General features: G+C 41.5%; 1 protein-coding gene across 14 annotated transcripts in view; it reads left to right on the top strand.

Moving 5' to 3' along the window:
* Nucleotides 1-21,254, top strand: part of ESRRG (estrogen related receptor gamma) — a 604,250-nt gene that overhangs the window by 538,715 nt on the left and 44,281 nt on the right. For all 14 annotated transcript variants that reach the window (XM_084773293.1, XM_084773294.1, XM_084773292.1 and 11 more), the window contains 2 exons: nucleotides 3,787-3,897; nucleotides 7,815-7,976. In XM_084773293.1, coding sequence (XP_084629419.1) covers nucleotides 3,787-3,897; nucleotides 7,815-7,976 — 273 coding nt within the window. The remainder of the gene's footprint in view (nucleotides 1-3,786; nucleotides 3,898-7,814; nucleotides 7,977-21,254) is intronic.

Here is a 21,254-nt window from a genome sequence, read left to right as displayed (position 1 = left end):
ACATGCTGGCTTAGCATGAGCCAACCTGGGCAACCTTGGCTTGACCTTTTTGCTTTGTTTGGTGTTTATTCTCTTCACAGCATTTTTTCCTCCTTGCCCTACCGTTGCTCCCTCCATTTTGTAAATTTAGACAGTGTATACAATTTGTGACTCCCTGGTGGCATGCAGGCACATACAACACTTGAAGAAGCCTTGTGGAATGTTCTAGTAGGCAGGAAATGCTAACTATTAAAATATTTTTAAAAAAAGATAATGGTGGTCTCTGCTTGAGTGGACAACCCAGCCACCTTAATTAACTTCAAACCCTGTCACACAGCTACAGCATGGGCACCTCATTTTTTTAGGGAGAAAAAAACTCACATGCTTTAATTTTTTTCAAAAGTATTCTACAAGTAGAGTCTAAAAAGAAATTGTTTATTTAAAGGTACAGAAGTGTGAAAAACAGGCATGGTTATTTTCGGTGGAAATTTTGAATCCATTGATATTTGATTCTAACCAATCTGTCTATCCCAATTAATAATCATAAATAGCATTATTTATTTTTACTAAAATGGTTTTGAACATTTTAAACACAGTAGTTTAAATTGTAATTATTAATTATGTACTTAATATTGGATAAATTTTAGCTGAACCCAAGTAAAACATATCTATCTACCTGTCTTCTATCTACCTGTCTATCTATTTTTCTACCATCTATCCATTATATATATATATATATATATATATATATATATATATATATATGTTTGTGTTGAGATGGTGTCTTGCTTTATTTCCTAGTCTGGGGTATGGAGTGAGACCAAGTCCGAAAAGAGGCATAAGCAAGCAAAAATTCTGATGTTTTTACTCATATGAACGAGCTTGTCAGTTGTCAATAGTCTAAGGCAAGGAAACTGTCCCTGCACCTTCAGGTCGGCTTAGATCTGCTTTAGCTTTTATGTGGCTATGTCTAAATATGTTTGCATTGTGACCAGGTGAGAAGGGGTTGGCTCTCCTTGCCCAGGTTTCTTGTTCCAGTGCAAAGCACTACACTGAGCAGCATGGCATGGCACAGAGATGTTTGCAGCTATTTTGCCTGAATGTCTTTAAACTTTTACTGAGAGTATAGTTGGCTACAGAAAAATACCAGACGACAGTCACTGTCACTCCAGAGGTGCATGAAGGGCGGATCACCCAGGTGTGGAAACAAAGTTAGGAAGCAGCCTAGATATATTTTACTTGGTTCGAGAAACTTGGAAATTTAATATTTGGCTGCTTTTGATCAGGAAAGAATTTGAAAATGAATACATTATTATGATCTTCTAAAACATATTGACCAGAAAATTTTGCTATTAATTGTTATCCAAACTTGGCAAGAGCACTGCTCTGCATATTGAGCCTCTGTCAGTTTTTACTATAGGATTATTAATCTCATGCTTTATGAGTATCAATAGCTACTCTTTTTCCTAGTGTCATATAAATAAAAGTCACAAGTTATAAAATAATTCTTTGTCTAATTGATTTTCGTTTTGGAGAATGAAAAGCAAAATCCTACTGTATTTGGAAAAGCTCTTGACTATTTAGGAACCGGGTAGATGTGTGAGCGGGGTGGACGGAAGGCACAGGCAGGATGGACGCGCACAGGTGGATAGCTGCTTACCTACCAAGGTGGGGAGGGTGGAGGTGGGGAACATGGAGTCATATGGAGCACAGATAGTCAGTTTCCTAATGTGAAAGGGAGGTGCCTCATGATGGAGGTTATTGCACACTGCCTAAAGAGTGTATCCAAATATAAGACATGACAGAGCAGGAAAGCCTATTGACATGTGTGTGTATGTGCGTGTGTGTGTGTGTGTGTGTGTGTGTGTTCAAGAAGTATTTTTCTTAGAACCACATTTTCTCTATAGATGCAGTCACTTTGGCTAAGAATGACCCCTAGGTATGTCACCTCCCCCATACACATTCATAAAAGACGTGCCTACACAGAAGAACTAAATAAAATGATTTAATTCAAGGTCCAGCTGGAGGCAGTGCAGATACCTAGTCATGTTCTTGTGTGTGGTATATATGTGTATGTGTTTTCTAATATATGTGCATACACATATGTGAATATGCATGTGGGGGGCCAGGAGTCAATGTCCAGTGTCAATCCTCAATCACTTTCTACCTTAGTTTGTGATCCAAGGTCTCTTACTAAACCTGGAGCTAACTGATTTGGCTAGGATAGCTGGCCACTGAGCCCCAGGACCCTCCAGTCTCTGCCTCGGGGCACCAGGATGGTACTGTCACACTTGGCTTTTCACATGGGATCTAGGAATCAAATTCAAGCTTGAGAAATAAGCATTTTAGTGGCTTAGACGTTTCCTGAGCCTCTATAAGTGCTGCTTGATAGACAGACCACATGCTCAGGAAGTCCCCGGCCTTGAGATGGTGGAGAGGCAGCTCAGGTAGTAAATGCACTTGCTACCAGCCAGACGACCTGAGATTCACCCCAGTGTCTGCAACTACTGCAAGTTGTCCTCTGACCTCCATAAGTGCATAAGCACCTATCCCCCAAAAGGCAAATATATACAAATATAACAGATTTTAAAAAAGAAAGAAACTCACCAGTCACATGTGAAAGTATATTGGTAATATGAACTCTCAGATAAGCACTAGGGGAGCACTCAGGAGCCTGTACCCTAGACCCAAGCAGTCCAGGTTTATTCTGCAGACTTTTCTCCTAACGGTTTTAAAGATTACTAAAGTGTTGTCTCCTCTTTTGCTTCCTTATGTTGTATTCCCTCTTTCTTCTCTCCCCCTCCCCACTATATCTGATAAGAGCAGATTAATGTTCTGCCCACGTTGAAGTTAGCTGACAAGCATCATGGCTATAACTAGTGCCCCGCACAACTCACATGGATTAAAATGGAGCCACCTCACATAGAGTAGAAAAGTCTCGGAGACAGGTTTGAAGATAAAAAATCATGAGAGGAGATAGATCTTAATAAGTGTCAAAAGAAGTAAAAACTGTCAAACATTAGAAAATATTGATACAATTACCAAAAAGAAAAAGATTAAAAAAAATAGAGGAATGAAGATAGAATTTTATGGACATGAAATGCTTTGACAACTATAACTAAATATACAGGATGGGATGTATAGCTATGTGGTAGACTTGACATCCTTCCCTTCTGAGTTCCCTCTTCAGGAAAACCCTTTCTATACTATTGGTACAGCCCCGCCCACTTTTGGTTTTCCCATTCGTGTGTCATCTTGTAAATATCAATCTCTAGGAAATACATAGGCGTTTTAATCTGGAACAGTCTTAGATTGCATCAATCCCACCCTTCCCCAAGGTCATAGATGCTCTACATTGCATTCAGTTCCACACATGCAGCAGAGGAGGTTTGTACAGTTCTGGATCTTTCTCTTGACTAGGTCCCACACAGGTAGCTCTCAGGAGTAATGGAAGATGAGAGTGAAGAGTACCATGCCCTTTATCTTGAGAAACCACTACAATAGGACAAAAGAAAAAGTTCTTTGATTAATTTCTATGGAAGTATGCCTTTGCCCTGATGTACGAACACTGACTTTGATGGCACTGTAGAAATTGCCTTTTAAATTTCCTAGCCATTGGTAGCCATAGTTTTCAAACATTGATGATTCTGAATTAGGTTCCTATTTTTTTAGCCTTTTCTTGTAACACTGGCCCATTCTGAGTTCCACTAACTGTCTCCATAGCAATTCTGGGAGATGCAATTGATGTATTTGGTTGTTTGGGGGTAACTACCTTAACAATAAACCAGTGCCTGTCTCTGTCCACAGGGGTACGTCTTGACAGAGTACGTGGGGGTCGACAGAAGTACAAGCGCAGAATAGATGCTGAGAACAGTCCATACCTGAACCCCCAGCTGGTGCAGCCAGCCAAAAAGCCATGTAAGTACCACAGATGTGCCTGGCTTCCCAGACACAGAATCCTCCCAGTTGGCACTGTGTGCCCTAGTGTTGGCATGCCCATCCCTTCTGACTCCAAGGAAACTCCTCTTTGTTGGAGAACACCAACTCTGTTCTCAGGGATTATCTATGAGGAGCAGTGTCAACGCAACTAATGATCTTTTTCATTTCTTTGAAATCCATCTATGATAATTCTCCACTCTTTCTGTTTGTGCCTAGTCATTTTGTAGAAGTGAAAGCATATTACCGCACAGCTTATATAGTGTGAATTTTACATTTACCGGTTGTCTTTATTTGCAGAGGTACATAAAATGTATCATACTGTGATCATTAGTTCATTGGAGCTGTTAGTTTCAGATTTCACAAGAAAGTGACTTTTGTAGTTTTCCCTAACTAAATGAGTTTGGCTGCTCAACCTCCCAATGAAAATACATTAGGGGCCTCATTAATTTGGAGCTATATAAGGTTAACACAGTAGCTAGCAATAGATTAAAATGAAAATGGACCCTACTAATAATGAGCATAGGTTGGTGGCTCCATCTCAGGTGCCCTTATGGGTGTTATAAATTGTTTTTAAAGAGCCCATGATTTTATGATGCCAGGTTGCAATTTGAAAGGATGGCTGGTGCATAGCTAAAACGCAAACCCCATTCTCTTTGTCATTAACTAAAAGGGGCTGGAATGTAGATTGTGGCAATAACTGTATCCCATTTTCTGAGAAATCAGTTAATAGCTAGAGTGCCGCCAAGCTGCAAGCTAGATGTTTATGCCTGGCATTCACAAGAGGCCCTGAGAGGTGCTTCAGTGGAAAGAATGCTTGCACATAGCTGGTCTTGCCATAGAAGACACACTCTTGCTTCTGCAGTGGTTCAGGAGGCGAGGCTGGTTTGACCTGCCATCAAGGAAAAGGAAGGGCCCACCTCCAATTCACATACCCCAGGAGGAGTCGGTGCTGGGCACCATCCATCCATCCGTGCCAGCACCTGGGACTCTGTTAAATAAATAAAGCAGAGCCTGAACTGTAAATGAGAGGACATTTTAACTGTGTTAAAGGAAAAGCAGCCCATTTTACATGAAATTAAACCGTAAGTGAACATATGGCATAGTTTCCTTTTGCCTTTCCAGAAAACATTATGTTGATTATCCTTTCAATTGTCCAATCTGGCACCTCCTCCTCAGCCTGGGAAACAGTTTGGCATTCTACAGATACGATCTAGGAGTGCATTAAGCAGATTTTCCACATTATAATAAAAAAAACTTTCTGATACTACAATAAAATGTAATGAACACTAATGCTTAATTTCATTTTTGAGGGTAAGTATTTTTTGAGTCAATAATATTTGGATTGCCCATTTATCATTTACCTTAAGCACACATTGACCAAAATCATTGATAATTTCCTCTACAGAAGGAAAAAAAAATTATCACCAGGCTATTTGTAAATCAACACAATACAGGGACATCTATCGTTTTCTGTGTAAACCTGAAGAATCGGGAAGTGGCTTGCCAAGTACCTCTAAGAAGATTACAGCAATTGCAGGGCGCTCCGTTCGTCTGAGATAAAGAGAGCTCCTAATGAATCGTTACTCATTACCAAAAGGCCGTTGTGTTAATTTTCCTTAGTCCATCCAATTAGTGTGTTTTTGTAACAAACATTTATAAAACTTAATTTTCAGATCCTGTTGGATAGGCATCAGGGGATGCCACAGGCTCTGCAGAGAAGATGACCAAGGGAGATTTTTTTTGCACCTCTTGCTGGTTGTTTATGTACTACAAAGGCCCAAGAATGAAAATTGGGTTGTATTGATTCTAATTAGGGAAACATTAAATAAGACTTACCCGGAAACAGTGCTGTTGGCTATTCTATTTGCTGAAGGATGGAGATGTTCAGGCTTTTGCCAAATCACTCTGACCTGCAAGTCAAGGAGCATGACTTGGATAAAACAGGTTGCCTGTTTTCCCTTGTGTGAAACAATAAAATCTAGAATCATGATTTCCTTTGGTGACACTCTTGTGCCCTAGATTGATGCATATTCTTCCAGTCCTGAGATCTAACATCTTCAGAGGAACAAAAAAATCAAAACCTCCTTCAGCTTATCCAGAAAGGCAAGGTATTCCCACCACGGTGTATAGAATAAAAAAGTCACTCCTTTCCAGTTATATAAGCTAAACGGGAACCTCTAGCATCATTAGTTAACTTTTTCCTAGAAAGTGTGGCATTTGGAAATCTCTCTACCTAAATACTAATATTAATGTCAAGGACTGATAACTATTTCAAATAAATATAGTTCATATGTCCATGTCAGTGCATTTTAAAATACAACTTCAGGGTTGCCTATACAATTCCTGAACAAAAATCAAGCTAGATAGCATTCGAGCATTGAGGGGGGCCTCACTGGGAACTCTTGACAGTTGGGAGCTTTTCTAGGAGAGAGAGTAACTTTAAGTAGGGCTCCTGGTAGGCCTACCCCACTGCTGAGTGGGTGACCCCACACCTGTAAGCATACAGGTAGCACAAACGGGATTCTGGGGTTTATTAAAAATGAGAAAAGGAGAATACGATGCTGTATGGGGAGGGGAGGAGAGGATCTTGGAAGTGTTAGATGGAAGAGTGGGGGCTGGATTAAATAATTAAATAATTAAAGTACATTGTATGAAAATTTCGGAGAGTCAAATGCATACATGCATACATACATTTTTTTTTTCATAAAAAGTGCTAGATATGCCTTCCATTAGTCTATTTGTTACCAAAGAATGCCAGGTGTCATTTGGAGTTGAAGGAGTTAAAAACAGAGCGACAGGCAAATCCATAGCAAACACACTTGAAACTTTGGGTCTGTCCACATAACTTCCCCTTAGACCCCTGATTTTCTGGAAAGGTATTACCTAGGACTCTTAAATATATGAATTGATTTTTTATCCATTTGTGTCTCCTCACATAGAAGAAAGCATCACATCTAAAGCTACATCAAGAAATTGAAAATCAGGCCAACGAGAAAAATCATTCTGTTAGGCAGACTTTACGGCCCCTCCATAAACCCGCACATGCCCCTGAGCAGTATAACACATCCGATGAGACGCTTTCCATTTGTCTCTAGTGTTGACTTTATGAAGATTTCAAAAGCATAGATCACAAATTTCAGACAGATAAATCTGAAGCAGAGAATAAACTGGGGACAACAGATGAAAGTAGAAGATTAAAGAATAAGGTGCTCGGAGGAGGAAATACTGTATCGTATAAGCAGGGTCGTTTTTATGGGCACAGATATTAGCTGTATTTGGAGGGTTGGTTTGGTAGACGGGGACAGGGGAAAAGGAGGGCAGCTCCTATTTAATGCATCCCAAGGAGATAGAGTTATATAGTCAGTAATTCATCCTGGCAGAAGGGTTCTGACCTTTGGCTCTTCTTTAAAGGAATTAAAACAATTAATGACTTTCGTGCCTATTAAGACTATGGGCTTCGTGGGTCTTTGCTTTCTGCATTAGACCATAATTCAAAGCTTTCCGCTGGGCTTATATTCTGAAAGTGTTGTGTGCTATTTAATCTGCTTCCCCAGATCCCACTTAATCAGAGAGCAAACCCAAGAAGCATCTAGCTTCTCTTACCTGTTTGCTATAAAAATGTTCACAGCAGGACCAGTTCTTCCTTTAAGAGAGCCAGGCAAAGAAAGGGATGCTCTCTGTCTTGAACAGTGAGTTCTTTCTTGCTAAGAATTTTCCAAAGCACTACTCAAAGCACACGGAGTGAACCAGGATCCAGGGCGGGGATGGGGAGATGGGGGGGCGAGTGTTTTCTAGTAGGCTGCTACAATTAGTTTTCAAACCACAAAATACCTTAGGGTTTATAAACATGGGTGATTATGTTAGTCTTCATCTAGTGCTCTGCTCTGACCCCACAGATAACAAGATCGTCTCGCATTTGTTGGTGGCTGAACCAGAGAAGATCTATGCCATGCCTGACCCCACCGTCCCCGACAGTGACATCAAAGCCCTCACGACACTCTGTGACTTGGCTGACCGAGAGTTGGTGGTTATCATTGGATGGGCAAAGCATATTCCAGGTAAGTTCTCTGAAAACGCAAAAGAAGCACAAAGGTTGCAGGTGCCTCCAGGCTTGTGGGTCTTATAGGAGGGAAATTTACATTTTTCTTGTGAGATTATTTCTTAACTATTTCTTCTGTTGTTTCTATTTAATTCGGTATCAGTAGTCTTCATTCAGAGCGCTAACTCGTACACAGTGATGGCCATCATATTTATGCACCATCTGGAACTCTGTCCATCTTACATTTTCTATTTGAGGGCACTATTTGCCACCATCGTAAAAAGCATACAATGCATAAAATCATTTCTTAATTATATTAAAGATTTTTATATTTTTCTGAAGAAAGAATTCTATAGTTTTTTTACTTTAAAATATTATTTTCTAAGTCTACACAGAGAAACTCTGTCTTTAAAAACATAATAATAATAATAATAATAATAATAATAATAATAATAATAATAATAAATTTCAGTAGTAGGCTAATGTACCCTTTTCCTTGTAAAAATCATCCGTTTTGTTCTTTATCATAAATGTTTACATTGACTTTCTCTTTATGATCACCAATTTTACTTAGCTGTTAGGTATTTATGATGAACTTATCTACAAAATGAAATACTAGACTAAGATGGTAGATTTTCTTACATATGCTGTTTTAAGTTGGTCTTTCTTCTTGACCCATTCTATAATAGCAAAAACTATACCACATATTTTGAATGTTAGTATTGTATCTGAGTTCATTTTTATTGCTTTTGACTTTGGTTTTCAAATAGTTTATAAAGAAGTTTTCAACTGACAAGAAATGTTTTTCTGGCAAGCACGGTTAACTTATTTCTGTCTCCTTAAACTAGTTTGTCTTTATGCTTTGAAGCTACAGTAATTTCTTTAATCAAATTGATGGAAGTCCCTTTCCCAGCCCACACTGAAACCAATTTATTGGTCATGATACGCCAGCCATGTCGCTAACAGTCGTAACGAACTGTCAGGCAGTATCGCAGTGAAGCTAATTTGAAGTCATTAGGTGTGCAGCGTTCAGGCAACAATTTGTTACAGTGGTTAGGGACACAGCTGACATTTCTGAATAGCTTTGTTCAGGGCAGTTCTAGATGAGACCAAGCAAATTGTAAACTAATTTAAACATCGCTCTGTATTATACCGGCTACTTTGTCTTACACTGTTTGCTAATAAAGCTCTCCAAATTAAGTCAGAACTAGTTAAATAGGTAACTTGAACGCACGCTTTGGGAAACACCCACACAAGTACAACCATATCTAAAAGAACACTGTGTGTCTCTGGGGATATATGTTGCTGCATTTCGATTGTAATCACACTTATATGGATGGTATAAAAAGGTGTTCAGAGGAGGAATTTTAAAAGAATCAGAAGGCTAGGTGCGGTGATCCTAGCATTTGGGAGGCTGAGGCAGGAGGATTTGCCTCGACTGTAGGATGAAAGCCTGTCACAGTGAGAAAAGCCAGGTGACATACGTGTCTGGATGACAAATGAAAACTTCTTGGGAAAGAAGTGCTATTGCTAGGTGTGTTAAAGTAGAGAAAAACAAAACTAACATATTTTCAACGTGTATAGACACATTTTTAGACACTCAGGATAGATCACTAATGTGGTATGCTATTATTCCATATGTTTATAACTTTATACACATTTTTGCTATTTTAATATGTTCTTAATATGAGTAGAATTGTGTTACTTTACCCCTAGCCCTGCCAAGCTATTGTCCCTCAAACTCTTCCCGCGCTCCCCACTCTTACCTTAATAGCCCCTTTTTCATTATTACACCTATATGCATTTAATTGTTACACCTATATGCATACGCACATATATGTATTTAAATATAGTTATTCCAACGCAGGGCTTCTCATCTTGGCACTTCTAATACTTGATTCTAGAAAATTCTGTTGTATCTGGCTTTTCCGTGTAATGTGGCTTTTCAGTATAATATGCTTGATAGCATCCTTATCATCTACTGACTACTTGCCAGTAGCACCCCTAAAAACACAAATGTCCTCTGATACTACCTTAAGATGACAGACAATAACTGCAGGTTCTGTGAGACTCTGTCTTCAAAAATAATGTGGGGAGCAATAGAGGAAAATACTCGGCATTGGCCTCTGGACTCCTGTCTCCTACCACAAACAAACAAACAAACAAACAAACAGCAGTGTGTGAATCCTGTCACCATGGTGTTACATCGCCTATCATTTCAGTGAGCTTTGCTCAATTTTCCCAAAGTGAAGAAATTTATTAAGGCAATATTTTGATGCCACCTGGAATTGTCACAGTAAAAACCAGCTATAAAACAGAACAAAACAAAACAAAACACCCACAAAAAAACAAAACTCCTCTCAAGCCCTGTGGTTAGGAAAGGTCAGAGGTGAATTTGCAGTCCCGATTGTGCATTTGAGGGGAGGATGGGGCTTACAAAGAGGCATGCCGGAGTCACGGGCTGGGTGACTTCTGTGAAAACAGTAACTTTAAATAACTCTGAGTAGCACCATTTCCAGTGCTGGAAACAATGAGCAATTATGTGCTCAGTCATAAGCCGGGGCTTAGAATTGGTGGGGGCTGACATTACTCTCTCTCTCTCCATAGCAAATGGAGGACACTGACACCTGGTGCCTCAAGGCTAGCATTCTCCTAATGCCCAGAGAGTATTTTAAATGATTACAAAGAGAACCTTAGCTTCTCAGAAGGGAATTCGAAAAACAAGGATTCACTGAAATTTTTTTGTGTTTCTGTTTTTTTAAAAACAATATTCATGCCTTGATGATTTTGAGAATGATGCAGGAAGCCCTGTGGTATCAAAGCATGCCTGAGTTCAAGGGCATCCGAGAACCACACATAGTCACCTGGAACATGGCATGGGGACGTAAAAGCAAAGACAGCATAAGGATGTAAAGTCACATGCCCACCTTGATAAAAATAAAATTGTGTTCTCTATAGGGAACCAGTCTTACTAAGTGAGTCTGGAGTCAAATTACAGTCAGAAGCGAACTGAAACTCCCCTTTGGTTTTAACTTTACAACATTTTTATGTAACACTTAATGCAAAAGTAAAGTGAACTTACATACATGCACCCACATGTGTGCATGTGTGAACACACACACACACACACACACACACACACACACACACACACACACACACGAGTCAAGCCTTTGCGGTCCGCACTCTGTTGTTAGTTTGCACACTCACACATCCACTGGCATGGTTGAAGCTTTGCAGCAGGCCAACTCCCCTTCTGCCCTGCTCCAAATACACACTAGCATGCTTGCTTCAGGCTCAAGAAAAGTGAAGAATTCTACCAAAGAAAAGGCTGAACAAAAACATATAGGGAGCGAGGGGTTTTATCAGTAAATAGAATTAGTTGACTTGCGCTAATAAATCACATGAATGGGACATGAGCTGTTATGAAACATGACCACGCTTATCTATAGAAGAAGGGGGGAAAAAAAGGACCACAAGGGCTTCAGAAAACGCTTGACTTTAGCTGGAGGAGCATCAGGGCACAAGAACAGATGATGGTGTCCTAATAGCCCTTTTTAAGAATGACAGGCCCTGCCATTAGCATCCCTTTATACCCTTGGAAATTGCTCATGCCTTGCTTTTCTGCTTCCTATCTGCCTGGCTCTTTTTTATTTCTCTTTCAATTTCGTCCGCGCTCGGATAAGCGCATGCTAACACAATATGATTGAGCTGTAAAATGGAACGCTGTCGCCTCTAATCTCTTTTATGTAGATATGGAGGTTCTGCACACTCCACTTCAGTCTTTCTCCATTGTTGGCGTTTTTTTAGAGCAGGCTGCCAAGTAATGGAGGAGGCTCCTCAGACAGTGGAGCTTGGTTTCACAGGGTGTGATAAGACGATTATCAGCCCAACAGGCAAATCTGTGATTGTTCTTTGAGGCTGATTAGAATATTATTATGTCCTGGAATTTCCTTAGCAAAACACAGCATGAGCTTAGCGGGTGGCACTTAAAAAGCCACAGTCCATATTACTGACCTATGTGAGTGGCTTGAGTAAATTTACGGATCCTGTCGGCCGGCCGGCTACTTTAAAAGAAAAGGAAAGTGTTTGAACACTGAAGTAAATGGGTGTAATTTAGATGAAAATATGGCAGACTTTCAGGCCATCCTGTCTCCATTTTGCAGCAGAGGGGCTCGAAGCTGAACCTTGCTCACGTTAAGCTATGCTCTCCAACTGACCCGTGCTCCCCGCTCTGCCTGAGTGGCACATGTTTTACAAGACAAGCAGATTATGGTTCACAAAGGAAGGCTTTGCTCAATGTTGGGAACACCCTAGTCACATTCTTTTTTAAAAAGGATTTGTTTATTTTTTATTTATGTATGTATGTGCCTGCATAAGTTAGTTCCCACTACATGCATGCAGTTTCCACGGAGGCCAGAAGAGGGCACTGGATCCCCTGGATGTAGAGTTACAGGTGTTTGTGAACTGGCCAGTATGGGTGGGTGCTGGAAAGTGAACATGGGTGGGGCCTCTGCAAGAGTAACCAGTCTTCTTAACCACTGAACCATGCCACCAACCCACTTCATCACATCATAAAGTAGTGTCGGATGTAATGATGACATCAGACAAAAACGGAAAGAACCCCACAACTCTCCTTCAGCCAAGTCAAGGCTGTCAAAGCCCTAAGAACAGGCCGCACTGGAGAGCATAGTGATGATAAGATGATTTTTAAGTGTGTTTCTTCCTGTAAAAACTAGAAAGCTACACTAGCCAGCATTTCCCGTGTCTGCTAATCCTTTAAATAAAATATTCAGTTATGGGCTATAGCAAAAGCTGTTTTCTGACAGGGTTTTCTAGAGTTCTCTTACTTTATAGAGTTTGATTTGATTATGTAACTCTCCAAAGAGCATATATGTGTGTGTGCCTGTGTGTATCTGTATACATGCATACGCACTCTCTCTCTCTCTCTCTCTCTCTCTCTCTCTCTCTCTCTCTCTTTCTTTCTCCCTCTCTCTCTCTCTCTCTCTCTCTCTCTCTCTCTCTCTCTCTCTCACTCACACATTTACAAAATAATCAAGAATGTTTGAACATTGGTTCCCAGTGGCACTGTTTGGAATTACAGTTATTGTTCAAATAAATTTTCTGTACAGATCAATTTTTAAGAGTATGCTTTAATGCTGAGGTTTTACATTTGCAGTATTCCTTCCTTAACATTGTTAGTTAAATTCCCCCACACCGTATTCTACCCTTTTGAGACAAAATCTCCCTTCACCTTGGCCGGTTCGGGTCTTACTCTGCGCCCCAGGCTGACCTCAAACCCATAGCAACACTCCTATCTCTTCCTCCCCTCTTCAGTGTGCACTACCCACAAGTGAGATGCACATGAAGGCACAGAAACAATGGCAGATGTAGTGGTCCTAGGAGTGAGGCTCATTTCTAATACAAAGTAAGTCTCGCTGTGGGAAGTATGGGATGTAACTTGATACATAAGGAGCAGGCCCTGGTTGATGGAGAATGGCCCACGCCATATGTAAGTTGTGTTTATTTTGATTTTTGTATCAGTAAAACTTGATAAATGTTTCTTGATTCATTGGTTTTACTTTACCCCATAACGGAGTTTGCTTGTGGCTATGGTTTATGAATGAACTAAGGCAAGCTTAAATAAGTAATTCAGTATTTGTTTATGTGACTCTTTTAGGTAACTGGGTAAGAGTTAAATGTAGACTCAAAGCCTTGGCAGTGAATAAGGCTAAGTTAAAAGGCTAATCAATTATTAGGTATTTAGAAATTGTTTAACACACTAGCTACTTGTATCAATTTTTACTTGTTGGCTAAAAGCTAATGAAAATAAAATCAGAGACTATGAGCTGGAGCTGAGAATATTTTATATCATTTAATTGCACTATTAATTATATTGTGGAAAGCAATGAGAAAAATACACATGGAAATTGTGAATCTATATATAATTAATCCATATACTCTAAAGTGTCACCTAAATATAAAATATCTGCGATTCAATTTTATTTGTGAAGTATTGCTTACACATGATCCTTTCAGTGCCTTAAATCCGAAGGACCCCCAAAATCAGTATTTATAGAAGTCATTCAACAAACCTCTATTCTGATAAACAAGGGAAGAATTTCTTAGCTAAGAGGTCACAGTGTGGGCATTACCGCTCATCCCCAGACAAACAAGGCCTACTATTGTCTAAGTGATGTCATCAATCTGGGGCAACCTTTAGAAACTGTTAAGTTTTGGGGCCTGTGAGGACCCAGTAGGTGAAAGACAGGAACTGAAGCGTCACCCAAGAATCCTCTGTTTTCTGTAGCTGCCCATGCTGAAATTGAAATGCAGATCAGCAAAGGGGCAGTGAGGTATCCCTAAGCAGATCAATCTCAAGCGACAAGCCACTGTCTGTTACGGGAACCCACAAGGGCCTGTCTTCTCTTGCAAGTGCCTTGAGTATGAACTGCTGCTCAGCTGTCTCCTCTGAATTATAACTTCCATCACGGAGATCCAAGGGTCGTTCCTACGGCCCCGTCAGCTAGCCAAGTGTGTAAGAGCCAGAGAGCTTAACAAATAACAAGACTCACAAGGTCCTTCCCTGAGACCATGTGCACAGTGGTCAGCGGCTTGCAAAGTGTGCAGGGGAGCCTATGGAAGTTCCTTCATGAGTCAAAACAATTGGCTTTGAGTCATCTGTGTTCCTATAGGCAAGCTGTCACTCATGCTCTGAATAAACTTGTTGGTTCCCCAGGCTAGATTTGACTAGATTTATTATTATTATTATTATTATTATTATTATTATTATTATTGTTGTTGTTATTATTGTTGTTGTTATTGTTGTTGTTGTTATTGTTGTTGTTATTATTGTTGTTGTTATTATTATTATTATTATTATTGTGTATGATTAGTCCCCTAGACATTTCTTTATGTTTCCCCATGAAAAGTCACACAGCATAATTGATGCCTTGCTAATAATTGACAGAACCTAAGATGAATTTGGGGAAGGAACAAGTGTATTATCCTTGAGATGGGTCAAACACAGAACTGAAGCTGAGCTACCTGGGTTGGGAATATCTATAGGTCCAATCCACATATGCCTCCCTTTGCCCATGCAGCGTGGGACACTTTTGTCTCAGTGACAGTGGTGTGCCCCTTGCTGTGTGTGATAAGCCATGGAACAGAAGCTGTGCCATGGGGCAGAGGGACCTAGGAGAGTTGTCTTTGTCCACATTGTATGGGGAGGCATACTGGGTGAGGGACACCATATAACTATTGGGGTACCCTTAGACTGGAGAAGAGATTGCCATCCCCTGAAAGTAGCCTGCATAAGATGGGGGTCATAGGCAGGCCACGGCAGGGTTTCATGGCCTTTGCTGGGTGACAGACAAGTCGCTGATGCTCAGCAGCTGCCAGGAAAGGACTTGCTCTGGTAAAGAGGAGCTATGCTGGGGAAAGACATCAGAGTGCCACCCTCTTTATGAACCACTCATTTGGTAGAAATTTTTGGAAATAAAAGGGGATAGGAGGGTGATGTGGAGGTGCTCACATGCATGTGCTTGCCATTTTGATATATTGATGAGATACAAAGGAAGAGAAAATAAATTAGAATGGTGCTAAAGAGCCCTTCCTGGCTTCCACAAGCAATGGGGATGGAGAGAGTGAAGTGTAAGTGACCAAAGATAGTCCTCAGGGTCTCACAATTAGTATAGAGGTGGGGGAGGGATGGGGGATGAGAGGGGGGGACTCCTGCATTCAGCACACAGAGGGAACCATGAAAATGGCCCGGTGCTGGAAGCCAGAGTAATCGGGGCATGCTGTACACCTGCGCTGAATGGCTTGGGAAAGACTCCCGCGCAAAGAATTGCCATCTCACATATAGGTCTGTTCAGCATTTAGAAACACCACTCTCACTTTGTCTGCTCATCTAAACCTTTTGCCCACTTTGTAGAAAGGCCAGAGATGACCTTGTCAGACTTGTTTAAAAGTAATTTGCTCCCATGGGTGCAAGGGCACCTGCCCTCAAGCCTGACCACCAGGGTTGGATCTTTGAAGGAACACATGTGAGAGAAAGAACAAACTTCCACCAGTTGCCCCCTGTCCTATACACACACCAATTAAATAAATGTGAGAAAGTGATAGTTGCCTGCTCTCTCCCATCATAAGACACAGGAAACCAAAGAACCCAGAGACTCAGGTGCCTTCTTAAGATAAAGGCTCACAAGCTCCCTCCTTGATGTTATGTTAGCAGTGAACAGTTACTCAAGTGGAAGAGACTCTTCGAGAGAGCTGCCTACAGGTTGTGTAGGGATCTATTTGGATGAAGTGTTCATGTGTTGGCAGCCGTGCTGAGGTGTGACTCTTAAGTGATATACCTGCCTTTGAGTCACTCACACTACTGTGTCTAACCTGTGACCCATGATCCTGTACAGAGCCCCACAATCCACTTTCCGTGCTGTATTAGTTACTTTTCTGACTTCTATGACCAAATCCCCCCCAAAGCATGGCAGGAAGGGTTTCATTTGGCTCCCAGCTTGAGGGTGCAGTTCCTTGTGGTGGGAAGGGAGGGGAGCGGATCACAAGAGAGAGCTGATCACAGTGCATCCATAGTTACAATGTGGAGGGATCAGCACTCACCCTCAGCTCACCTACTCAGTTTTGCTTATTCCTGGGCCTTGGTCTCTGGGATGATGCTACCCACATTAGGTGGTCCAGCCCACAACAGGTAACCCAATCTAGAAACGTGAAAAGCTCTCAATGACTAGAGGTGTGTCTCCTAGGTGATTCTAGAACATGTCAAGTTGACAGCCAATGCCAACCACAACAGACAACTTCTAGATGTGATTGGATCCTCGCTTTAGTATGTTGGTGGGGTCTATCTGAAGTGAATAGAGTTTTTTAAATATTTCCCCAGGGAAAGTCATGCAGCTGGCCCACCCCTCTGCCACCATACTGAGTGCCTCTGCTCACGGGAGCGCTGGTCCGTTTTACCTTTGCCACTTACTACATGTTTCCAAATGTTTTTGCCACTCAGATATAGCCATGCTATAATATACTCATAATCAAAATGAGGTTGTAATCTTATAGCACATTATTAGACCATAAGTTCATAGTAATTCCCTAAATGCATTTTAAGTGCTCAAGTGTCAGCTTTGTGCGTAGCATTATATTTAGTACTATAGAAAATTTAAGATTCAAGGAACAAAGTACCTACCCCAAATCACACATTTATGTCCATATAAACACACACACACTCACTCATACACACTCACACTAACACACACTCATACATACTCCCACACACCCACACATACTCACAAACACACTCACACACACAGACACACTAACTCACATTCACACATACTCATACACACTAACTCATACTTACACACTCACATACACACACATTCACACACATGGATATGATAAATATCATGATTCTCTTCTTGGTTTACGTCATTATTACTTTCCTATATGTATTCGTCACTGGTATTCTTTTGGATGGGCTTAAGTTTAAAAAAATGACTGTATCTGTGTATGATTTTGTTTACCTTTTAATGACAGCTTCACTGTGTAGTTCGGAATGGCCTTAAGTTGGAGTTGATGCTGCCTCAGCTGGAGTTACAGACATGCATGCCATAACCATACCTGGTCTACATAGTCTTTGCTTTATAAAAAGCACTTTTGCCAGCTTTTTATGATGCTCACGGCACCCCTGCCGGTTTATTCTGTGTTCCTCTTTACAGATGAGCACACTGCAGAGCAAGGAGCCTGGGCTTTCCTGGGGATTACTCAATACCCCTGGTATTTCAAGCCGAATGATATTTTTGGCCAATGGGTTCCATGAGTCCTTTTTCCCCACTCTCCATCTGTGTCACACCATTTATTTGTCATCTGTCCCAGGCCACCTACTCATATTTTATAACAAATGGAGGATGTGTAACATATTCACCCTAAATCTAAACATTGTCTGTAAATGTACAAAGCTGAAGGTTAAAGGAAGGTCAGTGGTTAGAGAAGGAAATGCATGGCACATTTTAAATCAATAAAAGTCAAGATGCGTGATTGATAGTTTGCCCTAGACATCACATATGCTGATGAGGCATGGCAGTCACCATTTGGCTACTTACGTGACTGTTTGAGAAAAGCCCTAAAGCTTGGTTATAAAGACCAGACACCTTCCCCTTTCCAAGGCTGTGGAGGTCCCACATGCCTTTGATTGACACTTAATGGTAAAGAGAAGCAGAAGTGACTTACTGCAACTTTCTACCACATTAAAGATGGTGGATCAGATGGGTGTGGGCCATTCCTGTGTCCCCAGATCTCTAGAAACTGAGGCAGGAACATGGCTCTGTGTTGAAGGCCAGCCTCAGCTACAAGGTGAGACTCAGCCTAAACAACCAAGCCACAAACCAGTCCATCAACCAACAGATCAGTAAAATGGCTCCACTATCTAGCACTAAGTCAATATTTGACTTCCTCCTTTCTCCCCCTCCTCGCACATAAGCAAGCATTCAGTGAGGCCCATGTAAGATACTGCGTGTGTGTGTGGTGTGTGTGTGTGTGTGTGTGTGTGTGCGCACGCGCGCGCGCCGCCCTGCAACACACACACAAACATGAATACCTCCCAAGTTACGCTTCTCAGAGCCTCACAGTACGGTGTGGAGAGGGGGCGTTGAGCGAGAGGAGCTTGCAGCTAAAGGGCTGGGACTTTCGAAGAAGCAGAGAAAGCAGAGAAGCAAAACCCCTCATCACGGCAAACCCTTGATTCCACGCCAAGGGAGGCAGTTTCCCTTTGAAGCCCAAGCTAACGCTTCTACAGATCTCAATTGTGGATGATCTGGTTGAAACTTCCACTTGAAATGTGTTAATTCAGAATGGTTGGAGCAATTTACACAGTTAGATCAATCAGTGCTCAGGAAAATGGGTCTGTGCTGACCCAGGGTGTCTGTGATCCAATGACCTAAGATCTGTTCTGGTTTTTTATAGGGGTTCGGGTGATTACTAAACTCTGTTGGATGATATGATGGAACTTGCCGTTGGGTTTACACTACACCCCGATCTCTCCGAAGCGTGAAATAGCTGGGAGTTGCCCTGAGGCTTCTCACAATATGGCCGCACTGCGGACCTGGCCCCTAGTCTTCATGGGGATGTGACCTCTGACTTTTAGGTTGTTCTCAAAATTACTTGCAGAGTTAAAAAGAGTAACCTGTTTAGACGTTGTGAGAAAATTGCCCTATAAAATCTGGCATAATTAGTGCAACCCACGTGTGTGTGAGTGGTTGACTAAAGTCGCTTTCATATAAAATCTTGAGTGTAGTACACAGAACCCAGTGGAAGAAGGAACTCTCCCCTCTGTTCCTTGGTGACCCTCTTTCTAACCTTATTCGCACTCCCCAGAGTGGCTGCGTACACTTTCCCTGTGTTCCCCTTCATCTGCCTCAGCCAATCTCCAAATGAGTGCGTGTCTATCCTGGCCTTGGCTTTGACACTCTGGATATATTGATTAATAGTTGCCCTAAGCTCCTTTTAGCAAATCAAATTTTCACTTTTAGCAAGGATTTCGCCTCTGATTTATTCAGCAAAGTGAAATGCACTAAATTGACTTTGACATTCAGGGAAAATGGCAGAAAAACAAAGAGCTGAGGAAAGAGATATAAATTGTGTGGCAGCTGGAGACTTCAGGCACCAGAGAAATGGTTTTCTAGAGAATTCCATGTCATTTAAAAACACTTTTTAAATGCCGAGTGATTTATTTAATTTTTTAACTGCTGAATTTTCTTTTAGGAAGAGTGTATGCTTGGAATTTCCAACACATTGTTTTTTATTTCATAGATAAGCACCACTGCAGAGTTCAGGGAAGACACTAGAATTTTTGAGTTCACCTTTCTCTCTTGTATAAGATAACTTGAATATCTCTTCCAAAGGAATTTGACCTTCCTAGATTCTATAAGCTAATTTTTGTACATTCTAAATCTGTAGTAGCAGCAGTTACAGAGGAGGGAGGGGTTGCGCGGGGGGGGGGGGGGGGGGTTAGGGAGCAAGGGAGAGAGAGAGATGATAGATATGATATCTAGATAGAGATGGATAGAAAGATAGGTAGATAGATAGATGATAGATAATAGATGATAAAAAGAGAAGTAAATATATATAGTAGATGATAAAAAGAGAGGTAAGTATATATATATATGTGTGTGTGTGTGTGTGTGTGTTTAGATGTTTATGTGTTTGTATTTATAGTTCTTCTCAAGAGCATAAAAAGATAAAATGCCAGGTCACAGCCTCTTAGTATAGAAAGCCATGCAAGTCTATTTTCCACTCCCTCAATATCACCGTCCTCAGCTGTGCTCATTCACTTGGCTGGGTGACTTACTTCTTAGTGATTTCACGGTTTGGGATAAGCCTGCAGGTTCAAGACCTAAAGTGCACTTCTGATGTGCTAGAAGAAGGGGTGCAAGTGTGCACGGAGCAGCCAGGAGCAGCCAGGAGCGCTCTCTCCACGGCTTCACAAGCCCTTGGTGGGTGGGGGAGCAGTGGGCTAAAGAGCGCTGCTGTGTTAAAGAGAAACCTGCAGGCCTCAGGGGGTTAGGGCAGTGGGGAGGATGTTCACACTGTCTCCAGGAACTCATCTTTTAAAAACCCAGTGTGGTGGCTTGTGGTTGTAATCCCAGCAATGGAAAATTGGAGACAGGTGGGTCCCCTGGCCTTGATGCTGTGCTAGATTACCCTGCTTGGTGAGTTCTAGTCCAGCGAGACTGCCATCCCCACCCCCCCACCCCCCTACCCTCCCCCCCTCCCCCCAACCTCCTCCCCCCACCCCACCCCTACCACCACAACAACAAACCAAACACAAAGTGAATGTGGCTGGTGAACAATATCCAACATTGTCTTCTGGCTTGCACATGCCCGTGCACGCCACGCGCATGCGTGTGCACACACACACACACACACACACACACACACACACACACACAGAGAGAGAGAGAGAGAGAGAGAGAGAGAGAGAGAGAGAGAGAGAGGGAGGGTTAGATAAATTCTAACTTCTATTAGTTCTGAGAGCTATTGTCAGTTCAATTCAGCTAATCTCTCAATTTTACAAGTGTTCATTCAGCACGTATCACTTTCCTCCCATGGACATGATATCCTCACCACAGGTTGTTATGTTAATGTTATAGCACTTAGAAGGAGAGAAGAAACGACTCTTCAGCTGGATTTAGGTGAAATGTGTTGGTAATTGAACGCGCAGGTCAGCATCAGAGCCAGGCCTGCTTCAGGGACTCATGGAGCCCAATTAAATCCCATCACTCCAGGG

This window comes from Acomys minous (assembly GCF_964271855.1).
Source record: "Acomys minous genome assembly, chromosome: 1".
NCBI lineage: Eukaryota > Metazoa > Chordata > Mammalia > Rodentia > Muridae > Acomys > Acomys minous.
This window is presented reverse-complemented; position numbering and strand designations above follow the sequence as displayed.